At 43.0% G+C, this 14,736-nt stretch overlaps 1 protein-coding gene across 2 annotated transcripts; it reads right to left on the bottom strand.

Moving 5' to 3' along the window:
• Positions 1–5,767: 5,767 nt before the first annotated feature.
• On the bottom strand, positions 5,768–13,428 carry IDNK (IDNK gluconokinase). Of its 2 annotated transcripts, XM_071581392.1 has the most exons (5): positions 13,298–13,428; positions 13,116–13,146; positions 12,745–12,831; positions 9,145–9,188; positions 5,768–6,802 (listed from the first exon to the last, which is right to left on the bottom strand). In XM_071581392.1, the coding sequence occupies exons 1-5, from the start codon at positions 13,336–13,338 to the stop codon at positions 6,439–6,441; spliced, it is 567 nt and encodes a 188-aa protein (XP_071437493.1). In that variant the 5' UTR covers positions 13,339–13,428; the 3' UTR covers positions 5,768–6,438. The 2 variants fall into 2 exon arrangements, with proteins under 2 accessions (XP_071437493.1, XP_071437492.1); XM_071581391.1 differs by lacking the exon at positions 13,116–13,146 and having other exon boundaries at positions 13,298–13,386.
• Positions 13,429–14,736: the final 1,308 nt, after the last annotated feature.

Below are 14,736 nucleotides of genomic sequence, written 5' to 3'. Positions count from 1 at the left end.
AGGCTATGATATAATCATACAATTGCTTAGTTTGGAAGGGACCTTAAGGGTCATTAGTTTCAACCCTGCTGCCAGGGGCAGGGATGCTGCCCAGTAGACCAGCCTAGTCCAGCCTGGCCCTGAATGCTTCCAGGGAGGGAGCATTCACAGCTTCTCTGTAACTGTTCCAGTGCCTCACCACCCTCACAGTAAATTTCTTCCTAACATTTAATGTAAACCTGCCCTCCTTCAGCTAAAAGTTGTTCCCCCTTGGACCATAACCCTATGCCCTTGTAAAAAAGTCCCTCCTCAGTTTTCTTGTAGGCTTCCTGTAGCACCTGGAAGGTGCTGTAAGGTCTGCTTAGAGGCTCCTCTTCTCCAGGATGAAAAATCCCACTGCTCTTAGCCTGTCTTCACAGGAGAGGTGCTTCAGCCCTCTGATCAATTTAGTGGCCCTTCTCAGGACTTGCTCCAACACATCAGTGTCTTTCTCATGTTTTGGGGACACCAGAGCTGGATGCAACACTCCAGGTGGGGTCTTACCAGAGCAGAGTAGGGGGGAGAATCACCTCCCTCGACCTGCTGGTCATGCTGCTTTTGAAACAGCACCAGAGACAATTGAAAGTAGTGGGTAAGGTCCCCTGGAAAAATGATTTTGCAGGTGCTAGGGTCCATCAGTGCTGGCAGTGCTGGTCACTTTTTAAAAATCACCTCCTAGGGCATAGGAACAGGCAATTCCAAAATGGTGGAAGTCAGGCAGGAAACTGCAGTTGGAAATAAAGCAAAAAAGGAAGGTGTATGCCCAGTGGAAGCAAGTTCAAGTGACATGGAAAGAATTCAGAGATGATGATGCTGCTGTAAAGAGAAAATTCATGCAGCCAAAGCTCAAGTGGAGTTGCAGCTGGACAGAAATGTGAGGAACAATAAAAGAGTTTTTCAAATACATTAATGGCAAGAGGCAGTACAGAAGTATCATTGACCTGTTACAGGATGAGGAGGGTAACCTCATAAACAAGGACAGAGAGAAGTCAGAGGTATTTAATGCTTTCTTTGCCGCTGTCTTCAACATGGATTACAGACCAAGGGGGTCTCAGTATCCTGAACTGGAGGACCATGACTCTGAGAATGACCAACTAACTCCCAGTCAACCCTGAAATTGTGTGGGATCTGCTTCTCCGGATGGCTATCTACAAATCTGTGGGGCCTGATGGGATTCAGCCCAGAACTCTCAAAGAGAAAGCTGATGTCATTGCAAAACCTCTCTTGCTGATTTTTAAGTGGTCTTGGGAATTTGGAGAGGTCCAGCTGACTGGAAGCTGGTGAATATGATGCCTTAAGATCCATAGATACCAATTTTTTAATACAGCTTTTAACACTTTATAATAGTGATAACTAATCAACCTTTGTGCCAAATTCTTGAAATATTGTTTAATGTTCTTTGTCAAGGATTTCTTCAAAGGATAAAGATTTTAGCAGGAACATCTAGTTTGTATGGAAGGTACCTAGAAAACTAACAGGCACATCATTTGATATGATTCTAGTAAAAACTATTCTGAAGGCCCAGAAACCTTGAAATTATTCCAAGCAGGATAGAAGATGCTGATGAAAATGAAGGTGGGAGGAAGGAGGGGTCTTTACGACCTTTGAGGGAGGTGTGCCAGAGGGCATGTACAAGTTTGGGAAGTAGGGGTAATAAGATCATGTAGTGTTAAATATTATAGTATAAAACTATAGCACCTTTGTAACATGGTGTGTGTACTTTGGAAATGATTCCAACGCACCCGGCATGCTGTTGCAAATAAAGAATGCTTTACTTCCAATACTGAAAGGGGAGTGTTAGAGCGTTCTTTCTGGCCCTTTTAGGCATCAAACATTGTCCCAATTTGCAAGAAGGAGGACCCCAGAAACTGATGGCTTGAGAGACCGCAAAAAAACAGGACTCCGAGCCAAGTTAGTGTGGGATAAGATAAAAAGCAAAGGTTCTTTAATGTCCAGGCCTAAGGCCCACAGGAAAACATATCGACACATGTGCACAAACCCTGATTTCCATGGTTTTTATAATACTGTCCACCCAATTCTCTGTTCACACATCTCTGGGTCCTGCCGTGTCCCACCTTCAGCACAACTCATCAGGAATTGAGTCTGGTGGAGAGTGGGACCCTCTCTTTATCCTTCTTCATCTTCCTCATAGCACGCAGGGATACTTGGAGGCCTTCCAGTGTTCTGGCTTCAGGGTCAGTGTGCCCATGTTTATGTCTCATAGCACAGGCTTTGAGATATTATTCGGCCTTCTACCTTGAAAAGAAGACTAAATAGCTAATGGAATTTGAGGCACTGATATGGGGTAGGAATTAGAATACATAAACATTGAACTTAAGCTGCTAGAAATACTGGTAACTAAAATCTGCATTTTCACTACAATTACAATTACTTCTAAAATCTATAAAATTAAAAATCAAGAAATCAAAAGCCCCTTAGGCATCAAAACTACAGGTCTGTCAGGACCGTCTGCAAAACTGCCTTGCCTGATCATCAACCTACTACTAGAGAAAGTAACTGCTGCAAAAAAAAAAAATCTAAAAGTCATGGTACATGTGTACATTCAAATAAAACACTATTGGGAATGTAACAGAAAGATAGCTAGTTTTGTAAAGGATGTGATCTGCCTAATTCTTGTCTTGGTTCAATGACTGCATACTACAGTAAATATTATTATTTCAAAAAAAGTAATAAAATAACCATCTCAATTTAGAGCTAAGGTGGCAGGCAGTTGGGCTGTTCCTCTGCCTGTATAGATAACTTATGCAGTTTAGTAAGACTCTACCCTTCCTGTGTTTAATCTATGTGTACTAATTCATACTGCCATTGGGATAGGTAGCATTTCATTTCTATTTCCTCATTTATCATTCAAATTGTCTATGCTGGTGTAGGTACAGTGTTTATACAGCATGTTACACACTGTGCTGAGTACAAATCCTTCAGGACATATAGTACATGTACCTTCCATAGATACTTAGTGGTCAGAGACAAAAAAACCCAATTTCTAACTCCAGGTGTTTTGTCCCCAGTTTTTGCTGCATTTGCTAAATATATTTCAAAATACTGGCAAAACTAAGCTGTGGTAAATATAATAACCTGCCCAACTAACCTGAATACAATATCCCTAATGTAGTGTTAATTTAAAACAAACAAACAAAACTACCAAGAAAAAAATTTCTCCAACAACAAAAAAACCCAAATGAAACCAAACAAATACATTGTGCTGGTTTAAAGGTAAACTGGCAGGAGAAACGAACCCAGCTCAAGAGAGATGGTAAGTCGGAGTTAAAATTTAATAAAAATACTACAATGAATGCAATGACAAAAAGAGAAATTGGTTTTAACCCGCAAAACTCAGAAGTATGACCCAGCACCCTGGGGCACAAACACAATGGTGTCCGTTGGCCCCTGTGATAAGCCCCATGTGGTTTCTCTGAGTCCAAAATAAAAGCAAGGGAAAAATCTGTTGGTGTAGATGATGGTCGCAGTCTGGTCGAGAGAGGTAGTCGCAGTCCTGTCGAGGTTCTGGTCCTCCTCTGGATCTGATGATTATGTTATCCCAAGATTATATACCCTCAAATTCAGGTGGGAAGGCCCAGTACCTCCCCCAGACCAGGGGGTTCCACAATGGGAGATCTGACACTGTGAGTCATGGGGTATTTTTGGAATTGTTGATGGCTCATTAGCAGACAGGACCCCTCAGGCTGGATGTGGAGGTGCTACGACTTCCTGGAGGGGAGTTATCACAGCTCTTATCTCACAGGCTTCTTTAACACCCAGCTCACGCCCTGAGGGTTTGGGTGTGCCCTGGGCAGCTGCTGCAAATGGTCCATTGTTAACAGTTCATGAGAAATGACATAGAGGATTTAGAATACACAGCTTTGGTCACACCCACACAGTGATGAACTGGTCCCACCTGCTGAACTAGGACATATATGAAATGGTGTAGGGCTGTGTTTGGGCAGGGATTGTTCTGCTATTTTTTCCTTCCACTGTCCACATGCACAGCATCATTAACATCTGAGAGTAGTTTTCTGTGATTATCATGGGGATAATTCACATCTTAGTCTTTTAATTTGGGATGCAGAGGATATAAGTGAACAGAAGTAATGCTTTGTTGTCTTTCAGAACAGAAGGTTACAGGCTACTTAAGTGATTAACAACCTTCTATGCAATATCTTTAAGTAAAGGCAAAATGCAAATATATTAAAAGGTTAAGGGAAGGAAATACTTCTGGCATAGAAGAAAAGACTGAGAAATATCCGGACCTAATTTGAAGAAGCATTAAATGCCTGTAAGTATGAACATCTAGTTTGTTTAGAAAACTAAACAAAACTCAAGATGCTTACATAAAATTCACCTAAAGAAAATGGTTTTTAATGGTTGACTACAATTTTCTGTTGGTGACAGCCACTTTGTAAGCATTCTATAAATGCTGACAAGTAGATTTGAAAATTAGTCTTGCCTTCTTAGAACTCACACTTGAAAATGTTGCCCATTTTAAAAAAATATTTAAAGTTCTGATTGTATTTGGGTGTGACAGGATGTAGTTGCTTTCCTATCACTGTAGGATCCTGATTGCTATCCTGATCTGGTTTTATTGTGTATGAAAAAAGCATAAATTTGTATTTAATAATGGGTACCTTAGGAAAGCTATTTGCTTGCAAAATGGTGTATTGGGAGAAGATGAAGATCTCACTGAAAGCAGAGGTGCCACAAGAGGGTGCACTTTCTGTGATTTTCATATCTATTAAATTTGTACAGTTCTGGTAAGTTAATTGGTCTGAAAGGGTCTCTGAAATTTGAGGGTGTTAAGAAGCAGACAGACATGCCTATCTCTTGCACTTGTCTCTGTGTCATGAACTCATACCCAGGCCCTCAGAACAAACAGGCTTTGAATTGAGAGCAAGCTGTAGTGCATAACAGCAAACTAAAACTGGTAACTGCCTGGTATTCTCTCTTCAGGTCACAAACAAACAGGAAAAGACCACTTCTGTGTGGGTGTGTTAATGCCTACAATCCCAATTTTGTGTCTAAAAATGCCCACTTTCAGTCAGATAATGCCCATTTATTGTACTGATCTAAGCATCGTAGTTTGTCTAGTAAACCACAAAGCCCTTATTATTTTTATAGTAAGAACCAAGACAAACATTTTTTAACTAATTATCCAGGTAAAAATGATGCTAAGGATGCTTTGAAACATGACTTTGCTTCTCGAGTTCATCCATCATCCTAGGAATAAAAAAACTTGCACGACACACTAAAAGTAATCCATGTCTGACAGCAAATGGGGATATCTTCATTCAGACAAGACTCAAATCTTTTTCTCAGAAACTATCTGAAATTTCATGAAGTTAAGCTAAAAGGGCTCCTCTTGTGTAACATGACAGAAATTACTTTTTAAAAACCACTTTGACAATAAAAAAGGATTTTAACCTTAAATTCTGTGAGCTAGGTGACAGATTGGAAATTTGGAATTTTCTGATCACAAAAAAGATTTGAAAAATCTATGTTAGGAATAGTTTGATCTAAAACTTTAAAGCAGTTGTAGGGACGTGTGCTGAGGTGGAATACTAAACCTCACCAGCAAAAGAAAGTGAAGGAGAAGGTCCGACTGTGAAAGAGAAAGTTTTCTAAAAGAAGGAAATGTCTATCAATCTTGCATTCAGTACCTTAGATCACTGGTTGATTCACACTCAAATTCAATGCATACGGTTTGCACATGAACAATGCAAGTTTGCAGCCAGAATGATGCCACTTATACTTTATTTTTAAGGCTTTCCATGCAATTGTATTTTGTATATTGCATCACCTCCACCACCTTTTCTTTTCTCAGATTTTTCAGCTTGGTGCTCAGTGCAAAAGAGATCACGAAAGTTCTTATGAAGTCATCAGTGCGCTGGTGGGGTCAGCAAGGACACAAACACAGAAGCTACAACTTGTTGAAAATATGGCAGTGAGACAGTGGTAGTGTCAGGTACAGAACTTCATCATGCATATTTCTGCCTCTTCTAGAAAAATATATTATTTCTAACAGAGCTGTAAATTACTTAATCTCATAATATCAGATGTGCCCATCTCCATGTCTGACAGAGTAAATATTAAAACTAAGAAAATAAATTTTATTGTGTGACCCTTGGCAGGATTTCCAAAAACAGGCTCTTACTAAAATAGGAGCCTTAACTTTATACAGTGAAGGGTTTAAAAAGTTGGAAGTTCTTGAAAATTACATCTTCTATGTCTTTTACAGAGTCATGATAAAAAAACCCCAAGAGTAGTAAAACAACTCTTAGTATTGCAATCCATTTAAGTATAATGAAAAATAAGTTGGTTTGATTTTAATAATCAATTTAATAATTAAAATCCTCTTTCATAACCTTGATATATCCTCAAGGGAATTTCTACATGTCATTCAGAAAATTACTCCACCAAAGAAGCCTCATGCTGAAGAATGGCGCTCTCGATCTCAAGCACTATTTCAGGGAGACATTTCTCTAGACTGACAGTAATGAAGTTCTCTGGTGGACTAGGAGGCTCCAAAGCATCAAACTGAGACTTGAGAAGTTCAGGTGGCATAAAATGACCTCTCCGCTTCTCCAGGCGGGCAGCAATGATGTCCATGGGCCCATCCAAATGAACAAAGAGGATCTTTAGTGCTGGGTTTTCTCCTGATTGATCTGGCTGATTGCTTTCAATTGCAGATGCTCCATTAGCTAATACACACCTGTACATCTTCTTCAGAGCAGAACAGGCCAGAATCACATCATGGCTAGATGAGTCTTCTCTATCAAAAAGAAAAATGTGAAAACCTTTATATGTTCTCATATAGGGTATGGCATAACACAACGGCTTGTTAGTTCTGCTGAACAAGGTAGACAAGTCTTGGCTCCTCAAAGAGGACAGGCATGGGAATAGTGGCATTTTGACCATGGTATTTGAGTAATTTTGACAGGATTTTGAAAGCAAATGTCCAATCTGGGTAAAGATGTGATTTGAAAATGAGGTCAGGCTAGCCAGCCTCCTGGTAAAATCTCAGTCTTAGGGACCTTGTTTATTAGCCACCATTCTTTCCTAAATTAAATTCCATTCTAGCGCAAAGCAGTGTCAGGATAATTTCCTTAATTGCTGAGAACAGGAACTGACTATCCATACAAACCCCTATCCATAATCCATAAAATTACTGTACTAATCTGTCTTGAGGTACACTGTAGGGATTGAAATTCAGCAACCAGCAGAAAAAGAATTGACAAACTTAAACAGTAAGCCTTTGTCAACAGAAGTTCAGAGAAATCCCATCACTAAGGACCAGACAAGGCCTGTTGATGTTCTACTATGAGATTAACCTGTCTCCTGCTGCAGGATAAGAAGAGATTATTGAGATGAATGTTAATCAGACCATGTTGAAACCCTTTATTTTCTTCCCCCATGTAAGTCTCTGTTATAGAAATTATTAACCAATTGTGCAACCTAGCAGAAACCTGTGGAATTTCCTATTTAACATATGTTACCATAACCTGTCGCCCTTGTTAGCATGTCCTGCCTGCAAGACCCTTAAATTGTATGTCGTGTGTTCACTAAAGTATTCCAGTTCTTACTCCCCTGAGATCGTTAGTTTTTAGACTCTTTAACACTAAGTGGCTGAGCAACAGTACAGAGCACTGTTCTTTACATATGCAGGTATATTTTCAACACCTCTTTTCACTGTCTCAGATATAACTGTAATATGTTATTTTATGTTTCCTGTAACCATCCTCATTGTCAGCACTAAATGTATGCCCATTTCAGGTTAAACAAGAGATTGGATGCAAGCCAATGAAAGCTTTGCACACATATTTTTTACTGGCAACTGTGCGTGTGTCTGTTACACCAAAAAGCAAATCCAAAATAAGTTGTCTCTGTGCAGACTGAGTAAAATGCCTGCCTAAGAAAATGCATTCTGTAATCAAATTAAATATAGTTATAAACTTATTTAAAAGTCATTGTATGGTCATCAGATTATGGTTCAAAGGGAAGTAAGACCATTTAATACCTACTGTTATCTCCAAGGTAAGCCAATGCCACCCTTAGACAGTTAGAAGTAACAGTAATTAAACACTGGCATTAAGCTCTTTATATTTGATTTTCCACTGGCTTGCATGTAACATAAAGCAATGGATCCAGTGAGTTAACCTCTACTCCAATGAGGTATTCTCACTTAATGTGTACAAGCAACAGCCACAGTATAAAGCCTGGCTAAACAGTTCCTGCTCTCCTAGCCTTTCCTCATTTGGGAGATGCTCCAGTCCCTTCATCATGATTGGATGCTCGCCAGTATATCCATCTCTCTCTCACAATGAGGAGATCAGAACTAACAGGTACCAGGACAAGTGTAGCCTCACCAGTGCAAGGGAGTGGGAAGGATCACCTCCCTTGACTTGCTGGCAATACTTTGGCTAGTATGGCCCAGAATATCATTGGCCTGCCTTGCCAGAAGAGCAAATTGTTGGCATATGTTCGACTTGGGTGTCCGCTACAGCTCCCTCAGGCCCTTTTCTGCTGCTTTCCAGCCAAGTGCCCTATAGTGTCTGTTCCAGTGCCTGGGCTTGTTCCTCCTCAGGGGCAGGACTTGCACTACTTAAAATGCAAGAGGTTCCTGCCAGCCCATTTCACAGCTTTTCACAGTTCCTCTGCATCAGTTACTCCTCCCATTTTGGTGTCATCTGCAAACTTGCAGAGAGTACACTCCAGCAAACTCAAGCAGTGTCAAAAAAACCTCAATACAGCATCCTGGTCAAAATAGCAATATTTTATCTGACCGTTATTATTGGTATATTTTGTGGTTATGTCCTTTTTAAGTACCTCATGTCAGGCTTATTAATGAACTGGATCCTTGAAATTATTTTTACACAGAGAGCAGAAAAAACAAATATAATTGGCAACAATTTCCCATACTGTTACTCAGGGATTAGTTCACCCTCAGCAATTATTATGACAACATAGTTTAGTCAAAATAAAATTACTTTACTACTTGCAGAATGTCTGTACACTATTGCATATATTTCTGCTTTGGAATGCAATGGGGGAAAAGCACTTTGGGTACTTTTCCTGTCTTTAGCTAAAACTTTTTAAAGCTAGATGTTATCTTACCTCCTTAGTAAATCATGCAACATACAAAGCCAAGGAATCCTGTCCTAGAAAGGAAACAAGTTAGTTCAAAATTCTTTATGAAATTAATTTGAAACAATTGCTTACAACATCTCGAACATTTGACTAGAGATGAAAATTAGCATAAAACTGTATAGCAAGTTCAGTTTTTCTTTCTGTGTAAATTTGCTACTACTGCCTCAACACTAATAAGAAGTGCTAGGCATATTATAAATAAGATGCTTTTATTTAATAATACTTTTTATGTTACAAGTACCCAGGTACCTACAAGTATGCGATAGAAGCTAATATGTATTCAAGCGTAGCATGCACCTAAAGGACAGTCACCTTCTCTCTTGCTTCTGTACAAACCAAATGTACAGCATGAATTGTTATTTCTTTTCCCTTGTATAGTGACATACACACACAAACATACTGTTTTGGATCAAAGTTGAAGTTTTCAGGAACAGACGGATCTAAATTTAGTTATCTGCAATGATTTAGTTATGTTGGTAGCAAATACAATAAATGTCACAGCCACAATTTTTCAACACTTTTGCAAAGTAGTTAGGCAAACACAATGTGAGTGATTGATCAGCTGCTCCTTTAATCCAAAATTTTTATCTGCCGCAAACTTTTGTCATGCCTGCAGAGCATAAAATAACTGCACCCATTTAATCTTTCAATGTTGTTACTGCTGAGTGAGCACAAAAAAGATAACAGGGACAAATAAATGCAAGAATATTTTGTTCCTAACACTGCAGAATAACTTCCCTCTGGCATTCAAGAAGGCCTTCACAATTGGGCACCTGTTACTCAGAAGAGATGCTTCCCTCTGGCTGAGCAGCACACACCAGTGGTTTAGTCATTCAAGTGTGTAATGCTGCTTCAGATGACATAGAGGCTTCCAAACACTAGTGAAAGATCAAAGTTTTAAAAAAGAATTGGGAGTACTTTTTTAGTCTAAACTGGCTAAGGATTTCTGAAATATTTGAGGGACTAAAAAATAAAAAGTGGAAGCCTTGCAAAATTTTTTCCATTACAGCTAAATCCTTACAGTCTTTTTCAAAAGGCTGCATAGCTGCGTCTTGCCCTGTTTCTAAACTCAGTATGTTTTTAGATTGATTTAATGTGTTCATCTGCATTATTTGGTTTATATTCTTAACTTAAAAGTCTTTATCTACACTCATAAGTGTAAGTAGTGGACATGAACTTTTAAAATTCTTGCTGATTCTGCACAGGAAAAGCAGCCCTAACTGTAAAACCACTGTCCTAAGTTGGTGGCAAATGGAAAAATCCTTTTTTTCAAGCTGTAGCATTAAGCTATTTGTATTTCAAGCAGCCAGATGGAGAAGGTGATTGTTCAGCTCTACTCTGCACTGGTGTGGTGTCACCTTGAGTGCTTTGTGCACTTTTGAGTGTCACAATATAAGGATATAAAGCTATCAGAGAGCATCCAAAAGAGGGAAACAAAGGTAGTGAATGGCCTTGAGGGGAAGCCACATGAGGAGCAACTGAGGGTACTTGGTCTGTTCAGCCTGGAGAAGAGGAGACTGAGATGAGACCTCATTGCAGTCTCAAACTTCCTTGTGAGGCAAAGAGGAGGGGCAGGCACTGATCTCTTCTCTGTAGTGAGCAGTGATAGAATCCAAGGGAATGGCCTGAAGTTGTGTCAGAGAAGGTTTAGGTTGGATATTAGAAAAAGGTTTTTCACCCAGAGGGTGTTTGGGCACTGGAAGAGGCTCCCCAGGGAAGTGGTCACAGCACCAAGTCTGACAGAGTTCAAGGATCATTTGGGCAGCAGCCTCAGGCACATGGTGCAATTTAGAATCATAGAATCATTAAGGTTGTACAAGACCTGCAAAATCACCAAGTCCAACTTTTGACTGACTACCACCATGCCAACAAAACCATAGCACTAAGTGCCATCTCTACTCAGTTTTCATAACACTTCCAGGGATGGTGACTCCACCACTTTCCTGAGCAGCCTGTTCCAGTGCTTCACTCTTTCACTGAAAAGTTTTTCCTAATATTCAGCCTGAATTTCCCCTGGCACAACTTGAGGCAATTTTACTTTTCCTACCACTTGTTACCTGGGAGAAGAGGCCAACTTGCATCTCACCACAACCTCCTTTCTGGTAACTGTAGAATGCAACAATGTCATCTCTGAGCCTCCTGTTCTCCAGGCTAAACAACTCCAGTACCCTCAGCTGCTCCTTGTAAGACTTGTGCTCCAGATCCTTAACCAGCTCCGTTGCCCTCCTCTAGATTTGCTCCAGCACCTCAATGCCTTTCTTGGTGTGAGGGGCTCAGAACAGAACACAGGATTCGAGGTGCAGCCTCACCAGTGCCAACCACAGGGGAACAATCCCTTCCCTGGTCCAGCTGGCCACAGTATTTCTAACACAAGCCAGAATGCCACTGGCCTTCCTGGACACCTGGGCACACTGCTGGCTCATGTTCAGCCACTGTCAACCAGCACTGCCAGGTCCTTTTCTGCCAGGCAACTTTCCAGTCTCTCTGGCCCAAGCCTGTAGTGTTGTAGAGGGTTGCTGTGATCCAAGGACAGGACTTGGCACTTGGCCATGTTGAACCTCATACAGCTGGGCTCAGCCCATTGATCCAGCTTGTCCAGATTCTTCTGCACAGCCTTCCTACAGGCCAATAAATCAACACTTCCACCCAACCTGGTGTCACCTGCAGACTTAGTGAATGCACTCAATCCCCTTCTCTAGATCATTGATAAAGATGTTAAACTGCACTGGCCCCAACACTGGGCCTTGGGAAACACCAGTGGTGAGTGACCACCAGCTGTAGCTCTAATCATTATAGCCATCCAGGCAGTTTTCTTCCCAGGTAAATGCTTTGGGAAATGATGCCAAAGGCTTTACTAAAATCTAGATGGACAATATCCACAGCCTTTCCCTCATCCAGTAGGCAGGTCCTGGACTCAGAAGGAAATCAGGCTGCACAAGTAGAACCTGCCTTTCGTATACTCATGCTGGGTGGACTTGAACCCCTGATTGCCCTGCACATGCCTTGTGATTGCACAAGGCTTGAAATCTGTTCCACAAACTTACCCAGCGCTGAGGCCAGGCTTACAGGCCTGCAAATACCTGGATCCTCCTTCCAACTCCTTGGGCATCATACTGGCTCACCTCCAACCTCCCAAGTTAGTCACAAGTGGTGATAAATGATGGAAAGTGACTTGAGAGAAGGGTAACAAATTTATGGAATTGTCTTGTGCAGGGCCAGGAACCCTATGGTTCTTATGGGTTCCTTCCAACTCAGGATATTCTAAGATTCTATGATGCTAATCCAAAGATGTAACTCTGTGTACGGATGTAGAGGGAGAGATTTTTGAAAAATTCTGACAGTAGCCTACCCCTTGTGAGCTGCCAAGCACACTTTGATAAACCACTTTTTTAGCCAGAATCCTTTGTAACACAAGAAGCCTCCCTCCACTGCCTTACCAAAAGCAGACCTGTGCTTATAGTCAGACCAGTCTACATACTAAAATCACAATCTACTTTAACAGGACATGCACGAGGTTACAAAGATAAATATACAGAGGACAGTTCTCAAAAGGTTTATATAAGGTACCTTATCATTCAGTGGTATCCCTTCTGCCATTTTCTTTTTATTCTCAGGAGGATGATAATCATCAGCATCATAGAATTTCCATCCCATCTAGAGAAAACCAATAAATTATGGGTCGTTCAGTCACACAAGGTGAGGCAATAAGGTTCACAGAATTAACAAAGAGGACACCTAAGAAATTGCAGGCTTCTAACTCCGCACTGTGAAATTCCGATTATGCCATAATGATTAACAAAACAACACAAACTCAGGTTGGTAGCAGCAACAGGTGTTGCATCACAGCACTGAAGGCGGTGCAGGAGACACCCGGTGACTGCCAGCCAAGCCCAGCCAAGCCCGGCCCCGCGGCCCCCCCGTCCCCGGCGCGGCCCTACCTTTGCTGCCAGCCGCGACCCCACCGTGGTCCTGCGGGAAGCACAAAGGGAGGGTTACTTACTGCCGCCCTGAGCTGCGCCCGCCTCGCACCCGCGCCCGCAGGCCGCGCTCCGGCAGCGCCAGCTCCGCTCGGGGCAGCCACCGCAGTGCCGTCCCGCACCGCCGCCTGCCCAGCACCTACTTCCCCGAGCCGCTCACGCCCATCACCACCACCAGCACCATGGTGGCCCCGGCCCGCTCCGCCGCTGCTGCTCCGCCGCTGCTGCTCCGCGCTCCTGCGGCACCGCCCCGGCCCGCCCTCAGCCCTGGCGCGGAGGCGGGTGCGGGCCCGGCGCGGTTCCGGGCGCGGGGCGGCTCCGGGGCGGCCGTGGGGACGCCGCAGAAGGACCTGCTCCTGTCCCGGCACCCCTGGGGCTGTCTGAGACCATCATCCCGCACCCCTTCTCTGGGAACCCCCGTGCTCGGCTCTCAGCCCCCGCAGTCAACCCTTACGCTGAAATTGCCTAATCTTCTCACGGAGCCTCTTGCTCTGAGGCTTCCCTCTCTGGTCGGGCGTTTCTCTCCCAGCGGTACCCAGCACGGTATTCACCATCTGCAGCCTCAGCAACACACGCAAATTTAATACAAACTGCAAATTCTGCCGTGTGGGTTAAAGCGTGCATTAATGCTTGTTGGATGCTGCTTCTCCTTTTGCTTATAAAGGTCTGCCAACCTAAAGCATCAGCTATGCTGTGGCTAACTATGTTTTAGTATTAAGAATTGATCCAGTCATACTTTTGAATTACCGGATGGGAATGCTGGAAGGGACCACTGGTGGAGTCACCCACTCCAACCCCATGGCTCAAGCAGGGTCCCCTAGAGCACATTAGCATTCTGTCCAGGCAGCTTTTGAGTATCTCCAGTGACAGAAACTCCACAGCTTCTCAGGGCAGCCTGTAGCAGTGCTTGGTCCCCTTCATAATAAGGAATTTCTTCCTCATGTTCAGTTGGAACTTCCTGTGTTTCGGTTTCTGCCAGCTGACTCTCATCCTATTGCTTGGCACCACCGAGCAGAGCCTAGCTCTGTCCTCTTGGCACCTGCCCTTAGATGCTTGTGTATGTTGATAAGGTTCCTCTCTCAGTCACCTCTTCTTGAGGCTGAACAGGCCCAGCTCCCTCAGCCTTTCGTCATAAGAAAGGTGGTCCAGTCCCTTGTATTGTATTGTATGGCCAGATGTCCCGAATGAAGATTTGGGCAGGGCTCTCCCCTCGAGCCTGCGCAGTGGATTTTTTAGGTGAGGCTCAGCGTGTGGAGAACTGGCCCCACCGTTTCAGTCCTCAGGTCCATCTGCCATGGCCGAGCGAGCTTGGACGGTGACAGTGAAGTCCTCGGGACTGTCACAGCACCCGGTACTAACCGGGGCTGACCCTGCTCAGCATCCGAGATCTGACGGGATGGGATGGCAGGGAGGCATTTACTGCCAGGGGACGGTCCTGCTGAGACTCGAACACAGGTCCTTGGGATTCAAAGTCCAGAGTGCTCTCCTTTACACCACGGGACCGCCCCTTCAGTCTCTTCATCACCTTCCTAACCCTCTGCTGGATTCTGTCCAGAGCTCCATGCAGCTCTTGCACTGAGGA

This window comes from Pithys albifrons, chromosome Z (assembly GCF_047495875.1).
Source record: "Pithys albifrons albifrons isolate INPA30051 chromosome Z, PitAlb_v1, whole genome shotgun sequence".
NCBI classification, from domain to species: Eukaryota; Metazoa; Chordata; class Aves; order Passeriformes; family Thamnophilidae; genus Pithys; species Pithys albifrons.
The sequence above is the reverse complement of the archived record's forward strand: the minus strand, read 5'-3'. Positions and strand labels throughout refer to the sequence as shown.